Here is a 17,083-nt window from a genome sequence, read left to right on the forward strand (position 1 = left end):
TGCCAGAATCTGGCATTTCCATACGAATGGTAGAATCAGCCTGTTCATTTCTACAAAAAAGCAGGTGGAATCTGTAGGTCAAGTTGGGGAGCACTATCATCTTAAAAATATTAACTGTTCCAATCTATGAACACAGGATGTCTTTCCATTTCCATCTAGAACATCTTTCCTTCAAAAATACTTTGTAGTTTTCAGTGTTTATACACTGAAAGACCTGTCCTGCAGGTCTTCGTTTAGTTTTATTCCAAAATATTTTATTCTTTTTGATGTTATTATAAATGGAATTGGTTTCTTAGTTTCATTTTTGGATTGTTCATTGCTAGTGGACAGAAATACATTTGATTTTTGTATATCTATCTTGTATCCTGCAAACATGTTGAACTCATCTATTAGTTGTAAGTTTTTAGTAGATCTCAGAATTTCCTTAATCCAATAGAGTTTATTTAGTTTCTTAATTTATCAATGTATTCATTAGCAATGGACGCCACTATACAGTGACTGTGATCAATACAAAACATGAGTAATTTTTAAAAACACAACATATTTACTTTGATTCAGTAAGTAGTACTTATTTTTAGCTTAGCTGTTTGCTTTTGTAATATTAATATTTTTCTAAATAATCTAAAGTGGATAATTGAGTTGATAGGTCAGGTAAGATAAATTTTCAATTCTGTGTTATGCTTTTCATTAGTCAAACTACAGAAATAACACGCCAGAATGAGGTGACTTAACATAAAAAACATATCAGATACCTTTTATGATAAGTTAACAAAAACCCATGTGTCAATTTCAAAGGCATACAATAGTTCTCACTCCCTAAATCCACCACAGAAAAATTATGCTTGCTAAAATCAATTACATTATGAATCAAAACAGTTTTCTTACTCTCATGATAGTCTGATGTAAAGCAATAAACATCATCAAAATAAAGAACTGAAATACCAGATCCCTATGAAGTCACATACATCGATATCATAAGATTAAATTACCAAATATTAATATATATTTGGATAATTTCCAGACTATATTATTTTTTCAAAGTACATATATTCTATTCCAATGGGAATATCTACATTGACACTGCATCAATGTGTCACCCATCATATGTGTCATAAGCTATTGTTTTTAGTTCAGTGTTTTGTTTTGGTTACCTTCTAGAAGATCATCCTCATCTATGCCTTTGACAATCTTTGATTTGTAGTCTCGGATAAACAGGTATTTTATCAATCTTCTAAGTTTTTTCTATTAAAAATACAAAATAAGTAAATAAAATATATAAACATATTCACTTTACTTATTAAAGACTACTATGATAATTAACTTTAATAAACTTGCTCCCCAGGATCATTGGGGAAAATGTAGTAATCCTTAGTATAAAACCATGAAATAAAAGTGCAATCATCATATTAAATATAAGAGCTAAGACACAAGTATTTTTTAAAGTGCTTTTTCATTTACAAATATCCAGATGCTCCAGAATCACAATATAGTCATGCATCGTTTAATGATGGGGATATATTCTGAGAAATGCATCATTAGGCAATTTGTCATTGTGCGAACATCATAGAGTATACTTACACAAACCGAGAAGGGATAGCCTACTACACACCTAGGCTATATGGCATAGCATATTGCTCCAAGGCTATAAACCTGTACAGCATGTTACTGACCTGAATACTGTAGGCAACTGTAACACAATGGCGAGTATTTGTGTATCAAAACATATCTAAACATAGAAAAGGTACAGCAAAAATACAGTATAAAAGATAAAAAATGGTATACCTAGGGCACTTACCATGAATGCAACTTGCAAGATTCAAAGTTGCTCTGGGGGAGTTAGTAAGTGAGTGGTGAGTGAATGTGAATGCCCAGGACATTACTGTATACTACTGTACACTTTATAAACATTGTACATTACAGCTACATTAAATCTATAAAAAATATATTTCTTTAAGAATAAATTTATCTTACCTTACCGTAACTTTTTAATAAATTTTCAAATTTTTAAAAAGTTTTCAACTTTTTTGCAATAATACTTAGCTTAAAACACAAACACCTTGTACAGCTGTAAAACAATTTTTTTATATTCTTATTTTATAAATGTCTTTTGTTTTTAAATTTTTTTAAACTTTTTTTCTTAAAAACTAAGACACAAACACACGCATTAGCCTAGGCCTACACAGGGTCAGGATCATCAATATTACTGTCTTCGACTTTCATATCTTGTCCCACTGGAAGGTCTTCAGGGGCAACAACATACACGGAAGTGTCACCTCCTATAACAATGCCTTTTTTGGAACACCTCCTGAAGCATCTGCCTGAGGCTATTTTACCATTAACTTGTTTTGTTGTTGTTGTTAATAATTAGAAAGAGTACACTCTAAAATAACAATAAAAATATGGTATAGATACATCAGTAACATAGTCATTTATTATTTTTACCGAACATTATGAACTGTACATAATTATATATATTAGACTTTTACATGACTGGGAGCACAGTATTTGCTTACACCAGCATCAACACAAATATGTGAATAACGATTGTACTACATCATTATAATGGCTGCGACATCACTAGGTGATGGAAATTTTTCAGCTCTGTTACAATCTTATGGGACCACCACTGTATATGTGGTCCATCATTGGCCAAAATGTCATTATGCAGTACATAATTGTAATTGCTGTTTTGTCTTATAAAAAGTTTTAATTTTTTTTGAGATTGTGATAAATATCATATTTCCCATACCAAGAGTTTGTAACAACTGCTTTAAAAAGCCAAGCAATATCCTTTTTATTGTTTTTTATTCTCTGACAATCTTTTTATTATTAGCTGGTTTATGTGTTACATTTATGGAAAACATCTATAATCTGAGAAATATATTTTTAAAAAATTCAAAGCTGATGAAAGATAGTTAGGTCTCAGTGATGGTCTTCTTTAAATTTATTAGACCACAAAACTGATTAACTTTAAAAGTAACTGATAATACTTTTTTGCTTGTTATGTGCATATCCTTAGAATGCATTATCACTAGTTCCAGGTTTAAGATTTCTAATAATAGCTGAAACATACTGCATTTTACAAAGCTGTTTACATGCATATCATTTGATATTTTCAATAACCCTAAGACTATAATCCAAATATAATCACCTCCTTTTTACGTATAGGGACACTGGGGTAAAAAATAGTCTTACAACGAAGGCTCAGCAGGGCCAGAAGTAGAATATAACCTTTGAACTTCAGTGTTTTCATTTGCAAAGAAAATACCTACCTTGCATGCCTGTTGTGTGGAATTAAAGAGACTGAGTGAAGCTGCTTAGAGCAATATGTAAAATGTAATCAGCAGTCAACTGCTTGATTATAAACTGGAATTATTAAGAGAAAAAACTACACCTATATAAAGGTTTTTTAGTACCATTCTTTTCTCTCTGCTCTGATTGTGTTCAGTACTTTAATTTCATTTTGTCTCATATTTTACCTATGTAAGCTACTTTAAATTTTTTTTGGAACATGCCAGCATATAAATGAAATTATCATTTTGAAGAGAAAGATTAGAAAATTGGGAACTATCATATCACAGCTATGTTCTTGGTTGGTAAAAAGATTCTGGGTAAGAGTCTGTCTGGACAGAAGAGCACTGTTAAATGGGGTTATGTTCCTGAAGTTTTAATATGATTTAAAATTTTGATTTCCCCAAAAGGGCAGGCAAAAGTGTCAGTGTGAGCCATTTTATGCGCTAACCTCTTTACTTCTGTCAGTGAAAAAGGAATCGACAAAATATTCTGTAAAGGACTAAGGCTAACCCTGTTGTTCCCCAGCTGGCTTCCAAACGAATCTTTGCACAAGGTCCTCATTTCTGCTAACAGCATTTCAAGGTTCCTTCCTCACAGCATGACTGCTGTACAGTACTTGATGCCTGTTTTCCTTAGTCCTCCAAGCATAATGAAGTCACCGAATCCTGCAAATTCTTACTTTTCATTATCTCTCTGAATTCTTTCATCCTATTCATTTCCACCATACTAACCATAATTTGCTCTAATTACTGAACCAGCATCCTGGTTAGTTTCTTTGCATTTGTTCCCTTCTACATAGGATTGTGTGTGCCTCACCCTAGGCAGAAACCTCCACTTGAACAAATCCTACAGCCTCTCTATCTGATCACACACCCCTGAAATTCTGAGTGTCTTAAAATGCTTCTTCAACTAAATCCTACAGATTTCCTAAACCAGATAATAAGCTTATTGATAGTAAAGACATTTCATTTCTCTTCCTTTTTATATTCTTCATATAATCTAAGAATTGATTAACTGAAACATATAAAATATTACAGAATATTTCCAACTAGCTACTCATGGAAAATAATTATGACAAAGTTGGACACATAAATATCAGCTTAAATATTTTAATAACAGAGTTCAAAGAGTAAGAAAGAAAGATCTTCATAAAAAAATAGAAATGGTATATATTTGTACTATTAGAAAATCCATCTTGATTGGTTTGCTTTTTTCTATAAACTAGTGTTACAGAGTAAACTTTATATTTCAGGTTTAAAAGATTATTCTATTAAAGTCTATAATTCTGATAATATTAATCTACAAAATGAGAAGAAAAATAAATAGGCTATTCAGTTATATCCCATTTATGACAACAAAGCACAGAGTCAATATTTAAGGCAATGAAAATGCTTAAATAGACATTTAAGGATAAATGAGGATTAGTTGTTAGCACAGTTTTACATAAGTGCCTTTGCCCATGCAAAAATAAATACCAATTCTCTTGTAGTAAACACATTTTGTTGCACAAACATTTGTTGTGCAAACATCAGTTCAATAGTTTTCAATTTGAAAGCAATATAACAAAGATATATAGTTTTCACATGTAAGTTCAATTAAGCACAAGGCCTGGCATTGTAATACAGTGAAATTGTTTTATATTACCTTATCTTTGCGCATCAAAAACAGAAGATCTTCAGCAGAGATTACCCTTGCTCCCCGAAGCTGAGAAATTTCAGCAGCTTGCTGTAACTAACAATGAAGGAACTATAAGAATTTTTCTCAATAATATAAATTAAATGTAGTAGAGTAATGATGTCTCAAGAGTGATAAATATACTAAGAGTTAAAAACCTTGGGGAATAACCCAGCAATCACATTACTACTTTTAAAAGCAAAATATCTTACGTTTTAAGATATAAAAATGCAATTACATTAACTTATGAGCCCACCCGTAACTGATACAATAAACAGAAATCCTTGATTTCTTTCATGCAAAAGAAAAATCATGCACAGCTTCCAGAAATGCACTAATGCACCTGAAAATAATTTTATGAAATTTTATCCTTCATACTCATATGAGCAATGGTTTCACTCAGTATCACTAGTTGAATAAATATATTATTAATCTGAGCTCCCATGCTGTTATGATTTGAAATAGGCCCATTCAGAACTTTAAAAGATCAACAAAAACAGTAGCTGTTTCTAATATCCAAAGGAAAAAAAAAATACTTCTCGTTTTGGCAAGTCTTCAGTGGGTGAAGGATTCAGTCCATAAATCACAATACTAGACTGCATTAATTTCTTTCCGTACTATTAATAATCACATGCACACAAAAAGTTAACTGTATCTGGAATGCACAACACAAAACATACTGCATGAAAAGTTAGATTCCCCCTGAAATGTTCATCTGGGCCCTTATATCTACAAAGCTGAGAATTTCAGAAGTCTGAGAAATACAATCTTACTTGAAAATGACCTGGAATATCAAAGAATGTGAAAAATGATAGTTCTATTTTTTTGGCACAGGCAAACTCAGTTTCTTATTTTGATTAGTTGGAAAGAACATAAAATACATCCATCTGAAAAAAATAAAGATGCTGCAGAAAACACTACAAAATGTGCCTATAACTTCTTCCAAATTTGATCAAACCATGCTGATTGCACAAACCAATTCTATCCAATATGAAATATTATAAAAATATTTACACATAAAAGCTGTTCCTGAATATATCCTTCTTTGAAAAGAATAAATCTAACACATGTTCTTGAGAACTAATCTTTAAAAAGTGACACACTGTTATCTTAACAATTATATGAAATCATATAGTTCATTTGTACCAAAGAAATTCTGCTTGAATGTTTAAGTGATTTTGCTAAATAAGCTTCAAACCTTTTCTAAATACACAGACTACAAAATAGACTATAAACTCCCTATGTGTCAGCTTTACCACTGAATTTCCTGGATACTGGTGGTTGGTATATAAACATAATCCTACCTAAATATAGAAATTTAAATTTAACTGTGAACCATTTAAAAAGAATTCTTGGGTGGGGGGGAGGGGAAGGAGAAGGTTTTTAAATAGATGATGTATCTACCCAGAAAGAAACTAACAGTTTTCAGCAGGCATGAATATGTTTTTCTAAAAATCTGAAGAGTGTCAGGAAATATATGTACACATGCTTTTTCACATAAAAACATTTCTATCACAGTCTAAAATACATGCAAATGGTGTGGAAAACATGAGCTACATATCCATTTGTCTGGATACATACAGAAAACAAGGAGATGGCATAGTCAAGTAACTTTATTTTCTTAAATGAAGAATGGTGATGATTTGAAAACTGAAAAACACTATGCAGATATAAGTAATTTTACTCATGTTAAGAAAGGATCAGGAGAAATACATATCCCTAAATAGGTTTACCAATTAATCAACAGTTTATCCACACTACATATAAATAATCTGTATTTGTAACACTCTCCAAAATGTCAGTTTACAAACACATTAAGCAGGAAAAAAATCGAAAATAAAGACATAGAAAAATTTGACATTTTAATCACCTGTTTTCTTCAAAATAAGTACATTACTATTATAAGGATCTGGAATTTATGTCCTGGTTATGTTTGTCATATTTAGCAGGAAAAGTTTATCTCAGGTTTTCATCTACTCAATTTTCTACTTTTCTCTCAACTAATATAGTATCATTCCTGGTACTAGCATTGTTAGCACTCTCTAGTAGACCTTGGTCTCCACCCACCTGGTATGTCTCTGGGACTGAAAGTATCACTATGTTACCTCTTCAAGGCCTGCCTATCCCTAATGTGTCCCAAGCTCCAAAATTACCTCTCTCAAATTCTTACCTCCTTATCTCTGCCAAAGGAGAAGAGCAATCTTATTATCTAATTAAAGTAATTCATACTCAAGTATGTACAGTCGTTTCACATCCTGCAAATACTGTAGTTTTGATCCACATTTGGTTGAAAAATACCTGCTTATATATAAGTGCACCTGTGCAGTTCAAGCCTGTGTTAAGGGTCAACTGTATTACCCATTGGTTTATTTTTCCTAAAGATTTTTGCCTATGCCCACCTGAAAGAGTAACAAATTTCCTCTTTAACAACACCAACTTAAAAAACAGATTAGCAATTTGGCAGTCCAGTTCCACAGGGTGCTGAGCTCACGACTGGTGCATTTAAAGTGAAAACAAATACTAGGAACCAGGAAACCAACATAACAAATGTTCCTAAAACCTTCAGTGTTAATGGCAACCCAGTTATAGCGTTTCTATTTTTCTGATTGATATTATTTCTATTCTTCAAAGTGAACTAAATATTATACTTGTAACAACTGTTTAATAGTAAAAAAAATTTCCTCTAACATATTAACATTCATCACTTTTACACTATAAATATTTTATGAAACTTTATTTGGAGTTTGAGCATGAAAAGGTACACTATTACATGTTATCTCAAATGTCACATCTTTGACCCCACAAATAAATCTCTTCTTATTTTCTCATTGCTATCAATGACACTAACATTCAGATTCAATTTTTTCTTCTTATTATATTTTTACCAACTTCTGTTGATTTTGCTGTTTGTTTTAATCTTAGGGTTTTGAATGTGCTCTCTGCTTCCACAATATTTATCTTAATCCAGGTATCTGGGAATTTTTACCATTTTAAGTTTCAATGTCTCCAAACTGTCATGAGTTCTAGATTTAACTGCTAAAATGATCTCCCCTCATATATAATGTCCAAATTCTTGTTCCAAGAACTATGACAATTCCCTATTATTTAACTTCAGTATGGTCTTTAAAGCCCAACTGATTCACAGATTTTCTCTATACTTTCATTCTTATTACATTTCTTGTTTTCTCTCATATAATTCTATATTTAACTTCCAATAATTTTGGTTCCTTATGCCTTTGTATACTTGTGATGATTAATTTTATGTGCCCACTTGACTGGGCCATGGGGTGTCCAGACATTTGGTCATACATTATTCTGTGTATGTCTGTGAGGGTGTTTCTGGGTGAGGTTAATATTAGACTGAGTAAAGCAGATTGTCCCCCCCTAATGGGGGGGGGTTCATCCAATCCACTTGAGGACCTGAATAGATAAAAATAGAATAGAAAAGGCTGAATAAGGGGAACAACTTTTGCCTAAATGCATAACTGGGGACATTGGTCTTTTCTGGCCTTTGGTTTCAGACAGAAACATCAGCTCTTCTTGTGTCTTGAGGCTGCTGATTTTCAGACTGGAACTACACATCTACACATTGGGTATTCCTGGGTCTCCAGCTTGTCAAGTGAAGATCTTGGAACTTCTCAGCTTCTATAATTGTGTGAATAATTTCCTTATAGTACATCTCTTACAGACACACACACACACACACACACACACACACACTCTTATATACACAGACATACTGTTGGTTCTATTTCTCTGCAGTACCCTAACATAGTACTATATTCAAATTATGAGAAATTCTTGATTCTTAAATAATTTTCTCAAAGAAATAATATCTATGGTTATTTTCACACAACAGTGTTTATGATCTAATGTAACCATGGAACTTAAACACTCAGTTTATAATATCTTAATTGCACTTGTTATCAAGTTTCTTCTTTATCTCCCTCAACTAGTTTCCTAACATTCCTGCCTCTCAACTTCCTTTTGAATAATATACTTCTAGGTCCAGGACCACTGATCCCAAACGGATAGTTTATAAATATTTGTTAAATGTTGGCAATCCATTTTCTCCTCCACCATTTTGTTTTCCCATCTATAATATAAAATGAATTGAGCTAGATGAAGTTTATTACCTTTGCATTTGACTGGGGCCCACATAAATTCAGAACGAGATTTCTCTAAAGTTCCAAAAGCTTTTAAATGCACAACAGAATTAAGGTGACGATTCTACAATTATTAAGATATTGAAAGTGTTTTAACAATACTTCTGTTGCAGGTCTTTCCTTTGGATTTTGTCCAAGTCCTGGATTTTTCCTCTTTGAGGACAAATAGTAAATAGTAAAAGGCAGGAGGTATGATCATGAAGAGGCAGAATCTTAGGTGAGGTTGTTACCTAGCCTAAAATTATTAACTTTTCTGTTTTTCTATCCATAAGTCTATCTCATACATATACTATTTACCAAGCAGGATAACCTAGAGGTTAGGCTATGAAAGGACAGCTCTGCTTGCAACCATATTTTCCAGCCACAGATAACCTCACAGGTCCTCTCTAAATCCTACATGTTATGACTGAAAGAACTTGGAGTTAGGAAACTCCAGTTCTAGTTTTACCACTAAGTAACTGCATAACCTTTGATAAATCAAGTAACTTCTCTAGATTTATAAGTTTATATTTCAGTTTTATTTAAAATGGGTAATCAATGACTTCAATGACTACTAGGAGAGTTAATAATTTTAGTAGTAATAACAGCTACCATATATTGAGTCCCTAATTTGTACCAGGCATGGTGGTAAGTGTCTTATAAATATTTAATTTTTAAAATTTTTATATAACTTAAAATGTACATATTCAAAATTAAATAATACTATAAGTTTTATAATGATAGATAGGAATATCTTACCACAATTCTTCCCAATCTGTTATCCTGCTTCTAGTGGCAACCACTTTCAACTTGCTTCTCTGTCTGTTATTTACCTCCGTATTTGAAATAGGCTTATAATGCTTGTTTTCTTTATTGTTCAACTTTTAAGATTATCTACTGATTTCTTATGAGAGGTAAAAAAGATTTAATGTTCTTAGACACCCCAATTTTAACCATTTTCTTCCTTCCCTCTTGACCTTTGCCTATGAAATATAATTTTCTGTTAAATTAATGTCCAGTGTTTACATTATGACAATGTAAACATTGTTAACAGCCGGATCGCTATGATCAAATTTCTCTTCTTGGTTTTCCTTGTAGTTAATAACTACCTTGGTTCAGTTTTCTGCTTAATTTTTTGTGAACCTATTACTATTTCATGCTAAACTCTTTTGAAAGATTTGAAATGTGTCAGAATTCATTTCAGTCTTGCTGTGTTTTTTTGTTTGTTTGATGAGCCATCTCATTTGGAGCCCTCTAGAATCCCTTCTACTCTTCTGTTTTGAATCTTTATTTTCTTGACCCAATTTCTTGCTCTTTTTTAATTTACTTCCTTATTTTGGCAGAAATTTTCTCTGAAATTTTCCTTCTTAGTTGTGAGCACAGTTATAACAGCTGCCTTAAAATCCTTGTCTATTAATTTCAATATCTATACCATTTTGAAGTTAGTCTCCATTGACTATTTTTTCCTTGGGTTTGGGTCATGTTTTCCTGGGATTTTGTCTGAGATATTGTGAATAATACATTGTAAGAACTCTGGATTATGTTATATTCAAGAATATTGATTTTTTTAAAAAGTAGACAATTAACTAGAATAAATTCAAACTGCAACATCTTTCTTCCCTGTGGTGGACAACAGCTGAAATATGCCTCTGATAGTTTTCTAAGAAAGGGTGTATGGGAAATCAATTTTTTAAAATCAGGTATGTCTGAAAATGTATTTATACTACCTTCATATTTAACTGATAATTTGGCCGAGTATAGAATTCTAGATTAAAAAGCATTTTCTCTCAAAATTTTAAAGTTTTTGCTACACAGTCTTCTAGTTTAAAATGTTGCTGCTAAGAAGTCAGTTGTATTATGATTCCTAAGCTTTTACATGATTATCTCCCACTCTGAGAAACTTTGTTCTCTTTATACTTTAAATTCTGAAATTCCACGATGCTATGCCTTGATGAGGGTCTTTCTTCAAAAATTTTGCTGGGTACTCACAGAAATACTTCAACCTGTATATTTTTGTCCTTCATATCCAGGAAATTTTCTTGGATTACTTTGAAACTGTCTTTCTTTCTGTTTTCTGGGTTCTTTCTGGAATGTCTATTAATTGAATACTGATGGACTTGTGCCTAGAGTCTCTAATACTAGAGATCTTTTATTTAACCTCTCCAGAGAGTAAGCTTATACTATTTTGCCAGGATGGCAAAGGACTAGTTGACTGCCTATATGGTTTGGATAGCGTATTGGTATAAGATTACACCTTTACTTTCTACCAGTCTTCCTGTTTTTAGTTCATATAACACTTCTTTCCTCAGAGAGACCTTCAATCCTTAGCTTTTCCATGTTCCAACGTTTCATTTTTCTCACATCTATTAAGCCTTTCTATCCACTTTAAGCTTCCAAAATTTACTGACTCCTCTCATCTGCCATTTTCTTTGTCTTTGTAGGTTTATAACTTTAAAATTATTTTGCTGTTATTTAGTGGATTTTTGAGGTTTTGGAGATAAGCATATGTACCACCCATGTTTAACAAGAGGCTGACACTTTCTTTTAATGCTAACATTTATTAAATATACTATCCTATGCTCGTATCTTCAGTGTATTATCCTTCATGACAAACCTATGAGAGATGTCCAGGCATACAAAACTGGTACTAAGTAATACATGCTTAATGTGAAGCCATTCATGTTTCTCTCTTAATTTCTTATTAAGAATAGAGGAAAATGCAATCACTAAATCAAGCCTTACAATGCATGGAGAAATATATCCATACAAATATTTATTTGTCTTTCAAAACAGTTTCATTATTGGCAAATAAACAACTGCACAGCTAAGGAAATAATCAACAGAGCAAACAGACAATCTACAGAATGGGAGAAAGTATTTGCAATCTACAGATTCAATAAAGGGTTAATGTCCAGAATCTACAAAAAACTCAAATAAATCAGCAAGAAATAAACAACACCATTATAAAGTGGGCAAAAGACATGAAGTGAAGATTTTCAAAACAAGATAGACAAATTGCCAACAAACATGAAAAAATGCTCAACATCACTAACTGTCAAGAAAATGCAAATTAAAACCATAATGAGATACCACCTTGCTCCTGTTAGAATGGCTTTTATTAAAAAGTCTCAAAACAATAGATGTTGGTGTGGATGCAGAGAGAAAGGAAAGCTTTGCATCCTGTTGGTGGGACTGCAAATTAGTATAACCTCTATGGAAAACAGTATGGAGATTTCTCAAAGAACTAAAAGTAGATCTACCATTCAATCCAGCAATCCCACTACTGGGTATCTACCCAAACGAAAAGAAGTCATTTTATCAAAAACACACCTGGACTTGAATGTTTATTGCAGCACAATTCACAATTGCAAAGATGTGGAATTAACCCAAGTGCCCATCAGTTCATGAGTGGATTAACAAAATATAGTATATGTGTGCCATTGAGGACTACTCAGCCATAAAAAAAGATGAATTAATGCTTTTTGCAGCAATTTGGAAGGAATTGGAGACCATTATCCTAAGCGAGGTATCTCAAGAATGGAAAAACAAACACCACATGTACTCTTTAATAAATTGGAACTAACTGATGGGCACAGAACTGCACAGTGGGAAGTAAAAGTCATTGGAAATCAAGCAGGGGGGAGGGGCAAAAATCCACCTAATGGGTACAATGAATACTATTCAGATGATAGGCACATTTATAGCCCTGACTCAAGCCATGTAACAAAAATATTTTTACCCCCTTAATTTTTCTTAAAATTTTCTTGATTTTCTTAAAATTTCTTATATTTTTCTTAAAATTTCAGAACCATAAAATATTTTGGTAGCCTACAAAACATACCTACAATAAAAATGCCTTTGCCTGCTTATTTCTTGGCACATATGCTCCCTCCTCCACATTCCCTTCTGTTCACATTTCTAAGGAGGCATCTACCAAAGAGTTGTACCCATTACTTGTTTCTTCAAAAGACCAAAATCTAACAGAGAAAAGACTGAGTTCATTACTTTTTTTCATAGCTCTTCCTAATTTTTCACAGACAGCCTGATTTCATTTCACCCTTGAATGTTTAGGAATAAATACAGGTCTTATGGTAAATCTTCATGGCTAGATAAAGGGACTAAAATTGAGTTACACCAGATTGCACACAGACCAATGAAATGATCAGAAAAGTTACCAAATGGAAAGAATAAAGTAATGCTAAAGAATAATTATGAGGAGTGAGGAAAACTGATTTCTAATTTTATGTCTATTACTATTTTGCTTGGGCAAAAGCAACTTTATAGTTTTTTTTGTTGTTGAGAAAATACGTGGAGAAAGTGCCAATTTTAGAATTTTAGAATTGTAGCTTCTGATGCTGGGTCTAAGAACCTGATGCATACAGAGGGCAAACATATCTGCTATGAAACTCAAAGTGTGGCCTTCTCTATCAGAACAATGTATCTTGAAGAGTGCTCCAGTGCATTTATATTATTAATCCCATTTTATGGTCTAACTCGGCAGATTATCTACACACTATTGCACTATAAAAATTCATTTCATGAGTAGTTTAAGCAGCTTTAAAAATCATTACTTTAAAAAAGTTTCCAAACCATCTTCACTTTTTTCTCTCATATTTTTAAATGCCTATGATTTTTGATGTTTAAGTGCGATAATGTCATGCAGCACATAATAAGCCCTGCATATATGTTTGTTAAATTTATTCAGAAAACAAGAATCAAATTTGAGGGTACTCCTAAAAATAGTTTATAACTTTTAGTAATCACAAAGATTGAAGGCCCTTATCAGATTATTATTTAACATTAGTGTCTTATTTTACCATAAGCAAATTTAGGATATAAATTTGTGTGGAGAAATGTAAGTAATATTTGTACATTTCTGTGGTAGTTTTTATCCTTAATTATATACATCTTTGTATGTAATTGTATATACACAATTATATAATATATACAATATAGACATATAATAGATGCAATATAATTGTGTATACACACACACATAACACACACGTGTGTACCACTAAAATCACTTTCTTATAAGATATAAAGTAACTCTCATCTAAACTTAAAGGGAAAAATTATGGGGGCTTCTTTTTTTTTTTTTTAGGCAGAGTCTCACTGTGTTGCCCAGGCTAGAGTGAGTGCCGTGGCGTCAGCCTAGCTCACAGCAACCTCAAACTCCTGGGCTCAAGCGATCCTCCTGCCTCAGCCTCCCCAGTAGCTGGGACTACAGGCATGCACCACCATGCCCGGCTAACTTTTTCTCTATATATATTTTAGTTGGCCAGATAATTTCTTTCTATTTTTAGTAGAGACGGGGTCTCGCTCTTGCTCAGGCTGGTCTTGAACTCCTGACCTCGAGCAATCCACCCGCCTCGGCCTCCCAGAGTGCTAGGATTACAGGCGTGAGCCAACTTGCCTGGCCTCCGGGGGCTTCTTTTGATAGAGAACTAATTATTTCTCTAATAATTACTCACAGAAAATCACTTCAACATCAAATACAATGTACACATATAGTGTTCACACAGTTTTCTATCTATACTTTTTAACTGAATAGCTGATCTTTCTGGTCCTCAGTTTCTTCAAGTGAAAACTAAAGAGAGGTGAATACCAAATGAGCTACAAAGTTTCTTTTGGCTTTTACTTTCTGATTCTAGGATTTAACTCTAGGTACAGTTTACTTTTGGCTCCATAATTAAGTGCGTACATCAATAAGAGAAGAAATAAAGAAGAATGGGAGGATCGCTTGAGGCCAGGAGTTGAGGCTGCAGTGAGCTATGATCACATCACTGCACTCCAGCCTGCGTGACAGGGTGAGAGCCTGTCTCTTAAACAAATAAAAAAAAACCCTGAAAAATCACAAGAAGGAATGGTAAAACTTGATGAGGTACACATAGGAGTCAACATTCAAAGGGAAACTCACTCAATCATACTAGTGGAAATAGCAACCAACCCAATTAACTGTATGAGTATGGAGGAAAGTATGGGGTTGGGCTCTTAGCATTAATGATTTATTTTACCATAATGTTTACCATGATATACAAATCAGCAGGTGATATAGTTAATTACTTCAGTATCCTACCCAATAGTTCCAGGTACATTTGAAAGCCAAAAACAGTTGCAAAATGGGATTATGGCAATGCAATTAGTAACGCATAAAAGAGACTGGTTTCTATCCATTTGTAATCTGCCCTATGCTTTTATCATATGATGAACAGAGAAAATTTGTATATATTTTCCCCTCAGTCTGTCACAGAAGGTAGCCCTTATTCAAATTTTGTATCCAAAGATTGCTTGCGTAGGAAAACCAATATATGTTGTATATAGTATTTATCAAATTAAAAGTAGAATATGTAAAACTGAATGAAAAACGGTTTCCTAGGTTCAGATGTCACTTCCGTATTCTATTACCAGGTTATTAAAAAGGGCTCAAGAAGATGATATAGTACAGATCTTATTACACTTACACGTCATTGTAAATGTCAAATAATGTGCTGCAGACAAATGGAGAATGTAAAGCACCTATACAAGCATAAGCTATTGCTTCGGAATGGTTCATTCATGGCTAGGGAGAATGTGAAATAGCAATGTACTCAGGAAAAGAAAAGAGATTCCCCTGATAATACGGTAGGCTGAGAAAATATTTTAGATCCAGTTACTAAAACCAAAATCAGGATATTCTTATGAAATCTGTTCATATCAGGTTAAAATGGTACAATCAACAACAGTCATACAATCACATTCTGAAGAAGCAAACAGCACAGAAAAGACAGAACTCCACAGCCTTCAATAAGTGAGATGTCACTGCCTCTCTGAGGTTTTCTCTAACTCAAGCAAACACCTAATCAATCCCTCTGCATTGTGCTACATGGGTACCTTGTATAACTTCAGCCAGCTTACCATTTACCACTTTATTTTGTAAAGATCTCTTTACAAGAAGAAGGCTTCCCTTCCAGGATGCAAACTCTCCATTAATGCGTGTTAGAATCAAGTGAAATGGTACTTAAGCAATTTGGTAAAAGCCACTGCAGACAATAAGTTGTATGACAGATGTAGAGAAGAGGCACAGGAACTAGAGTAGGAAGGCTAAGGATTGCTGGATCCTACCCCTGTCTTAATGTGGTCACTAACTAAATGTAATGGAGACGGTACTAACTCACCAAAACAAACAAACAAGCAAGTCTAGGAGTAATATCAGTTATCTTGCAGGGATGTTAAAAAGAACAAGTGAGGAAGAAACATAATAAACAGAGAAAAGATAATGTCTAGAACATAATAGAGATTCCAAGGTTTAAGAAAGGTAGCACCAATAACAAGAGTAACAAGACCATAAACTAGAATTTGTTGAATATGACATGAAATGTGTGACATGTTTTACATATTTTTACAAAATTGTTAGTTCTACTAATCCTTGCAAAAGCCTTGTAAGTTAGGTGATATTAGTATTTTATAGAGTTTTAAAAGAATAGGAAACATTTGAGATAAGGAAACAGTAGTTCAGAGCATTTAAATGACAAAAATGGGATTTGAATAAGTCTGTCTCCACTATATCCCCCAGCCAGAAGAGAGCTTTTTCCATTTTCCACATGGAATTAGTTTCCTCATGTAAGCTAATAATGAATATGTAAAATTCATTAATGATCAATCAACATACATCATGTTATAGGCCTTAGACAGAATTAGCAGTTTAACATGGTTTTTGTGGAGTTTTAAAAGTCTCTGATAGATTTCTGTAAAGATTCTTGCATAAAAATGTTTTGCTTTTTGGTATATGGGAAGAATTTTTCATACAGTCCATAACAGATTTACTCTTAAAACACATAGCAATTCTTTTAGAAATCCTTTAGAAGTTTTAACATGCTATTAAGACCTTCATTAAATTCAAAGTTTTCAGTTGATTTATCGGACCTGACACTGGCCGTGTGACCTCATGCTAGGTAACTGACATTGCTAACCTTCAATCTCCCCATTTT

The 17,083-nt window shown here is 33.0% G+C and overlaps 1 protein-coding gene across 4 annotated transcripts in view; it reads right to left on the bottom strand.

Moving 5' to 3' along the window:
• Nucleotides 1–17,083, bottom strand: part of SUPT3H (SPT3 homolog, SAGA and STAGA complex component) — a 447,473-nt gene that overhangs the window by 153,906 nt on the left and 276,484 nt on the right. For all 4 annotated transcript variants that reach the window (XM_045542085.1, XM_045542088.1, XM_045542086.1 and 1 more), the window contains 2 exons: nucleotides 4,939–5,025; nucleotides 1,152–1,242 (listed from right to left, as the gene is read on the bottom strand). In XM_045542085.1, the coding sequence (XP_045398041.1) occupies nucleotides 1,152–1,242; nucleotides 4,939–5,025 (178 nt within the window). The remainder of the gene's footprint in view (nucleotides 1–1,151; nucleotides 1,243–4,938; nucleotides 5,026–17,083) is intronic.

The sequence above is a fragment of the Lemur catta genome, chromosome 2 (assembly GCF_020740605.2).
Source record: "Lemur catta isolate mLemCat1 chromosome 2, mLemCat1.pri, whole genome shotgun sequence".
Lineage (NCBI taxonomy): Eukaryota > Metazoa > Chordata > Mammalia > Primates > Lemuridae > Lemur > Lemur catta.